The sequence below is a fragment of the Penaeus vannamei genome, chromosome 34 (genome assembly GCF_042767895.1).
Source record: "Penaeus vannamei isolate JL-2024 chromosome 34, ASM4276789v1, whole genome shotgun sequence".
NCBI lineage: Eukaryota > Metazoa > Arthropoda > Malacostraca > Decapoda > Penaeidae > Penaeus > Penaeus vannamei.
Genome location: NC_091582.1, coordinates 8,008,854 through 8,016,353, shown reverse-complemented (window position 1 = coordinate 8,016,353; position 7,500 = coordinate 8,008,854). Strand labels below are relative to the sequence as shown.

At 39.6% G+C, this 7,500-nt stretch overlaps 1 protein-coding gene across 5 annotated transcripts in view; it reads right to left on the bottom strand.

The window, feature by feature from the left end:
- The window catches only part of LOC113823566 (extended synaptotagmin-2), a 16,448-nt gene extending 9,614 nt beyond the window's left edge, over positions 1–6,834 (bottom strand). For 3 of the 5 annotated variants that reach the window (XM_070145584.1, XM_070145585.1, XM_070145586.1), the window contains exons 1-5: positions 6,500–6,833; positions 1,951–2,268; positions 1,030–1,071; positions 374–579; positions 150–216 (exon numbers count right to left, since the gene is read on the bottom strand). In XM_070145584.1, the coding sequence (XP_070001685.1) occupies positions 150–216; positions 374–579; positions 1,030–1,071; positions 1,951–2,268; positions 6,500–6,778 (912 nt within the window). In that variant the 5' untranslated portion in view covers positions 6,779–6,833. Of the gene's footprint in view, positions 1–149; positions 217–373; positions 580–1,029; positions 1,072–1,950; positions 2,269–6,499 lie in introns of all 5 variants that reach the window. The other 2 variants (XM_070145588.1, XM_070145587.1) reach the window with 2 other exon arrangements.
- Between the last annotated feature and the right edge of the window lie 666 nt (positions 6,835–7,500).

Sequence of the window (7,500 nt, the reverse complement as noted above, 5' to 3'; positions counted from 1 at the left end):
CACACACACACACACACACACACACACACACACACACATTACGCTATCGTTATATATATATATATATATATATATATATATATATATATATATATATATATATATATATTTATATATATATATATAAGCATATAATTAGTCTGACTTACTTTAAGTTCTTTAATGCCACTTTCGTTTCCTGCGACGCGTATTTCAAATGAACTGTTCCCAGTAAATCTGCAAAAAAAAAAAAAAGAAAATGTATTCAAACAAATGAAACATTAAGATTCTATGAAAACATTTTTTTTCTAACCGCGAAGAATTATACTTTTTAAATCCAGCAAAATATATATCCTCTCTTCTGAACACAAACTATTTCAATGTTGACACTCACACTATGTCCACGTCCATCGTAATCCTGTGGCGTGAGGTCCTATTATGAACCTTAACACCGGTGACCATAAGGGCGACGTCGCCGAGATGTATTTTGCTAAATTCGAAGCTTATAGGTTTCATTCTGCTCGCTAAGTCTGGTTGCAAAATATGTTTGCAATAATCCTTGGCATATTCTCCGATTCTTGGCCACAGCTGTTTGATGACCTGGAAGTTATGAATGAAATGTTAATGCCTGGCTTAGATATTAGTTAAACATCTGTCGAAAAACATTGGTTACATAGTATGATATGTTGCCATCTGTTATATCATTGTTCTCATGAACTAGTGGTGAAAACAAGGACATTAGAGATCATTAGTAATGATAATGATAGTCATTATAAGGCGGAGAGTGATGATGATCATAATGATTGCAATGGAACACAAAGCTTACATGAAGATTTTTAGTTCCATTGTAATCACTATGATTATAGTGGGACGAAGAGAGAGAGAGAGAGAGAGAGAGAGAGAGAGAGAGAGAGAGAGAGAGAGAGAGAGAGAGAGAGAGAGAGAGAGAGAGAGAGAGAGAGAGAGAGAGAGAGGGAGAGAGAGATATAAATGGACAGATAGACAGATGGATAGATAGGTAGATAGAGAGGGAGGAGAAGGCGAATTTACCTCGTTTACCCATTCTGCTCGCTCTGTGTCTGGAAAGGTGATCTGAAACATACGAACCATCAAGTTCAGTAAAATGCAATGTAAAAACTCATTCAGGAAATATAAGATTAGTGAATGAATTGACTATGTATGCAATCTGCATATATTTATAAATACAATAAAGCTCTCAAAATTATTCCAAAATTTCAATCAGCTTTTGGATGAGCTGGGCTTGACTGTGCAATATAATCTCCTTTTAATAATTTCAATGATACCAAAGATCATCACTTCTCTGAGGATGTGTTGGTTCTCTAAGGTAAATAAAGGTAAATAAGGTAAATAAGGTAAGTATCTGATAAACCACACCGGCTTTCCTGCCAGTCAGCAAGGAAAAGGCCATTTATCAGCCTTTTACCAATGGGTCGTAGTCACCAGGGGCTTTCCTCAAATGGGCAGCGACATTTTTGCTAAAATATCCTACTCATCATCTTAACATACAATTAAAAGGATTTTAGTTATCGCTGTAAATGTTTAGTTGATCAGTATCTCCTCTCTTTAGATTATTCTCTAACTAATACCGTCAATGGCATATATTCATGATCCCTCCTATGCAGATCCTACAGAAACAATAAATTCTATAACAATCACTCATGTGTTTATTAGACATGTAGAATGTGGTTTAATATCTATGCTGTTTAGTGTATCCCTTTGCAGCTTCTAAATGCAGTCCTAAATTGGAATTACAATGCAAAAGCTTACGAAATTTGTATTTTTCAGTTGCTTAGAAAAATGGATGGTAAACACATTATTTCTCTTCCTGTCATTTTTTTCCGTCTCTTTCTCTTGCTGTGTTTTTCTTTCTCTAAGTCAGATAATCTTTCCGTTCTCTCTCGATCCCCCTTAAGCCCCCCCCCCCCCCCCCGCTATTTCCCACTGACTCACCCACGGAGGCAGCTCGATTCCCGTATCCTCGTACAGGGCCTTGAACGTAGCGGCGTCGGTTCTCGCGAGGGCTATCTTCTTGTCTAACTTGGCCTCGCGCTCTCTCGAGGAGACGCGGTAGAAGAGAACGAGTCCTGCTCCGACGTAACTCCACGACGCGAGGACGTTAAAAAGGAAGCCCTTTAAGATGTAACTGAGGAAGAGGTAGACGTCAAAAGTCCCCGTGCGATCGTCGAGGAAACGGAGGACGGTATCGACGGAGTCTATCGCAACACCTAGCACGTGCAAGACCCACTGAAGGGAGAACCTGCTGGCGGACTGAAAGGGAGGAAAACAGTGAGAGACATTCCGCTTACAGGGGTAACACAGGTACAGGATAATGTACATGGCTCTCTGATTAGTTCAATTTGGTTTTATAATATGTATGTACACCTTTTATAAAGGAAAATAAGGGTCTGGGTAATTATATACATCAAGCGCATACTATGGGATCAGTTATACTGATGAAAACAAAAGCACGTCCAAACACAGACCCAAAAACACACGAACGCACATGCACACAAACACACACCCAGTTACAAATCGATGTATTTCTGTATGTAGGCAAGGAGTACAGAATATTTTCTTGATTATATAGTAGTTGCCGAACCTACACCTGACCATTCCTGAAACCTTATCCCTTGCTTGTCACTTACATTTGACAGTCGCAACATAAGTGAAGACAGAACCATAATCACCCTGTCATCACTCACAGCGCAGATGACGCCGGAACCATGAACACCCCTTGCTCATCACTTGTAACTCTACATAACATTAGGTCTTCTTAAATTCCGTGAGATCTTATGTGCCCTTCTGGACATTCTTACTAAAGGCCATTTCCTCTTCATAATTTGCTGAAGTAACCCAACATGAGTACCGAAAAGACGATGATACTGAAGCACAGTCCAGAAGCACCTCCTCATCCTCATTCCTTTAGGACTTCGTCTGGCCTTTAGTCTGTTCTTGACAAGAGATCGTGCAACAGGAACAACGAAGGGAAGGGCAAGAAAACACACGAATAGGCATATTCGTGTGTTTTCTTGCCCTTCCCTTCGTTGTTCCTGTTGCAATCTGTTCATCATGAATTCCACACAAGAGATCGTCTTCCATCGGACGTTTCTTTACCACTGAGGAGCTGGACTTACAGACGACCGTTTCCAAACTTCCAGAGAGGCCTTCGGGATGCAAGGGAGAGGAGGATATGCTCCCCATAAAGAAAATAAATGGTAATCTACACATTAACCATTGGAAATGAATCTTAGAGCAAGGACTAAATCACCTTTGATTACACTGGTACAAGAAAATTCTTTGTTGCAATAGATGTAAATACCGATTTTAGACATCTTATGGACGCTGGTTTCGATTATCACAGTCATTTCCACCATTGGCTCTAGTTTTCTTGTCACTGAAGTTTCCATTTTCAGCAAAAAGTAAAGTACTGTATTTGTCATATAAATCAATATCATAAAAAGAAGAAAAAAATAGTAGAACCTTAAGGACTTATATAGATACCAGATGGAAAAATATATATGAAAGCATGCCAAGAAAATGATCCCATCAATATACATCATTTCAGAGGCAAAAGTCGCAACTTCTTCGATTTACATGGCTAAGGAACATCAGGAAAATCTCGATGAGGACTCCAGCAGTAGTCAGCCATCCTTTGCTTGTCTCAACGACCTTGATATCTTTCTTCCAGGATTCGGATGTCCTGAGGAAAACGCTGTCCTTGCTCGTCGCTTCCATCCACAAGGATTTCCGGGATGTTGATGTAGTGGACTTTGATGCTCATGTTTGCTCCCAAGGCCTGGAGGCTTTTCATCAAGTTTTGGACCAGTTTTTTGCAATTACTATACGAGATTTCTGAAGTTCTCAACAAAATGCTTGAATGGAACCATGCAGGATTCATCTGGCGCCATGAGTCTAATGAAGGGATCCTTGATTAGGTACCTAATTTGCAGCCCATCAAACGTACCATCTTTCATTTTCTCATCACTCAAACCAGGAAATGTTTTGCAAATGTACTTAGAGCAATCACCATCCTCATTCAAAGTTTTAACAAACTTTATGGATAATCCAAGTCTGACATGCAAAGGTGGAAAGTGATTTTTTCATGCGATACGAGAGGTTCAGCATTAACCTTTTTTCTCTCCCTAAGCCATTGCAATCCACAAAGGCCAGTCAGTCTACACCTCGAAGAAAGCAAGGGCATTCTGTGTAGCTGTGTTGTTGCCCTAGAATATTGACCATTTTTAAATCACAACAGAAAAAAAAAATAATATTCTATTTTTCACAACACGTTTGATGTCATGATGCTCTCTGCCCACTGTTGATGGGCTGATGAAATAGAAGCCTGGCTGTTGGCGTTTTGAGCTGGCGATGAACAGTCGCCAATTGTCAGGAATATAAACTTTGAGGCCCCATAACTCGAGGTCGATTGTCAAGATTATAAACTTTCAGGCTCAACGCAGCTACTAGGCCAGACACTTGACAAAAAACAATATTCTCGTGAAAGAACGGTACAAAATCAGCTTTACGATAAAAAGAAAAAATGTTTATCCTACTTTTCAACATTCTTTAAGTCTTGAGGTTAAAAGCTTTAAGATTCTTTGGAGAGATATAAATATCTTACAAAATTAGTAAGACAAAAGCAACAGTCATCCACATGGTTCTATGGTTCTCGCCCCACCATGAGGATCCCAAATTTAGGCGAATCTCTTCAACCTTTTTGAGATGATTTGCACAGCTATTGCAAATGATGTGAGGAACACAATTCTTATCTTGATCAAAAACCTTTAGACCGAATTGCCGATTTGCTTTCCATTCTTGATCAATGTAAATGTCAATATCTATCTAATCCTGTATATCATATGCCCACAGTTATTTCGACTTTTTATTCAGGAAAACTAGATCCCACTAATTCGTGTCATCACTATAATAGTCACTGCACTCTGATAATTGTACAATAACACATTGCTGGCATAATGTAGAATCCAATTAGCACTGAATATGATTCGTACCTGGCGCCTTCAATGGTGTTACAAGTTTTCCAGCAGGCAGAATATCCCTGTTTCTTTTTGCATGCAGGAGGGAGCAGATCTTCAGGATAACTAGTCAGTCACCTATTACCAATAATGTGACGAGCAGTATTTTTTTTTTTTCTTTTTTTACAAAAGAGGGAAAGCTATATGACGACTGACTAGGCTGAATGAATGAATAGATTGACTGGCGATATAATCCTGGGACACTTTGTTAACTATGGGGTGGTAAGAAGAAACATATTTTTCCTCATTTTAAATTTATCGAATATGTTCATACACCGTGATAACAGATCGTGTTTTAAGGCGTTTCCTGTAGTGTTCTTTACCAGTGTTCTTTTCCAGTGTTCATTTTACCAGTACATTTTTTTTTAGTCAGCGAGGATGCATGTAACTATATTTTCCCTAGTTTTATATTTACTGTACATGTATTATGAAGCTTCTCGTTCTTGTGAATTCCCAGCAGCAGCGTTAATAGGAAATTTAACAGGGAGGAGGAAGATCCACATATTTTCCGACAAATTAATTAGATTAGTTTCACCATTAAATGTTGAAAGAAAACGGAAGACAATCTGTTGAGTAAGCGTTCATCCTCATTGACTGGAGATAGTGGCAACACAGCGCTTATCTGAAACAGCACTTCTTATGTAAACAAACTGGTCATAACTTCCGTGTTAAATTGACCTCAGGAAGCGAAAACTTAGGGCACGTTCATTGCTATGCCTAGGGCGGTAGCAGAGAGAACTGATCGATATCATATTCTCACAACACCGACGCTACAATGGGTATTACTGTAAACGATAAGAGAGTGTTCATGATGAAAGGGGTGTTGGTGAACGAACTACATCCTAGTAGCAGGCGATCAGCCCTTAGAAATCACCTATTGGCATTTAAATATTATCTGATCGTGATAACGCCAATCCATTCAAAGTGCTGATGAAGAGAGAACATAGATTACTCATGTATTTGAGGCTATAGTCCTGCGCGATAAGATATTTAAAAATATATATATCGGTATCTATTTTTCGCGTCTGTTAAATGTTTGCTATCTCTCTTTCACTGTCTCACTTCGTCATTAGGTATTTCTGCCTCTTTTCATGATTTTCGTCCCTTCCACCCTCTCCTTTTCCACCCTTTTTTCTATTTGTCTTTCTGTTCATTTATGTTGGTTCCTTTCGCATTCTCTATCTATCTATCTGTTGCTCTCATCGTTCGATTCGCATGCGTCTCTTTGCTTGATTTTAGTCTTTATCTCTCCCGCCATCCCTCTCATGGCATCTGTCTCCTGTATGTTATTCTGATTCTGTCTGTCTGTTGGCCTCAAATCCTCCTGTTTGTCTATTCGCACCTCTTTCACACCCTCATCTTTCTCTTACTTTCCCCTTTCTCTCTGCTTGCTTGTCTGCCTGTGATTTCTCGATCTCCTTTCCACTGCCTCCACTCTCCCTCCCTCCGTTTCCACGAAGACTTACCGACGGCGGCCGTTCATTTCTTGCTTCATTTCCACGGGCGGCGCTGCTTCTCGCTCGGGCCTCACCCCTACTGAAGGCGACGCAGCAGAAAACAACGAGTGCTGCCAAGGAGAAGCTCCACGAGGCGAGGATGTGGAAGGAGAAGCCCTTCAGGACGTAACTGAGGAAGAGCCGGACGTCGAAAGTCCCGTCGAGGAAGCGCTGGATGCTGTCGACGGAGTCAGCCAGCACCTGCGAGGCCCTTTGGAGAGAGAACCTGCTGGGGGGCTGAGCCGTCATCCCGTGCGCCCTTTGGGAATGCGGACGCTGGCAAGACTGGATGGGTGTGGTGCGTTTCGTGGGAAATTGTATGCTTTATCAGTTTATCTACAACTGATAAGGTGTAAATTCCTTATAAGACAGTCAGACAATCAGGCTGATTTACACTATATGACTGAGAGAGAAAGAAAGAGTGTGTGTGTCAGTGAGTGAAAATAAAAAGATCTGGGGGCTGAAGTCAAAGGAGGTGGTAGGGGGCGACAAGATGGCATCAGGAACAATGAAAAAAAAAAAAAAAAAAAAAAAAAAAAAAAATATATATATATATATATATATATATATATATATATATATATATATATATATATAATATTAATATAATATATATGTATAATATATATATATATATATATATATACATATTAATCTGAATAACAACAAACTATGCACCACTCACATCCAGCCTAAAAACAATAACTGTGAAGATAGTGAATTATATACTTTGATTACTAGTGAGATGTTGATTTAGTCTTCCATATTGCCTACGTAGCTAAAACTGCTAAATATATTGGTTTACTAAATTAGGTTATATTCGTGAAATAGGTCTTCGTATTTAATTTTGTTTTCAGTTCCAAGCATACGAAAGAGCATCTAGACATCCACCTGGTAGACAGGGGGGCGCCAGCCTGGAAATGTTTGGGAACCGCCGGTCAGCTTCGTGGCCCGTTAGCTTGGGAGCAGCA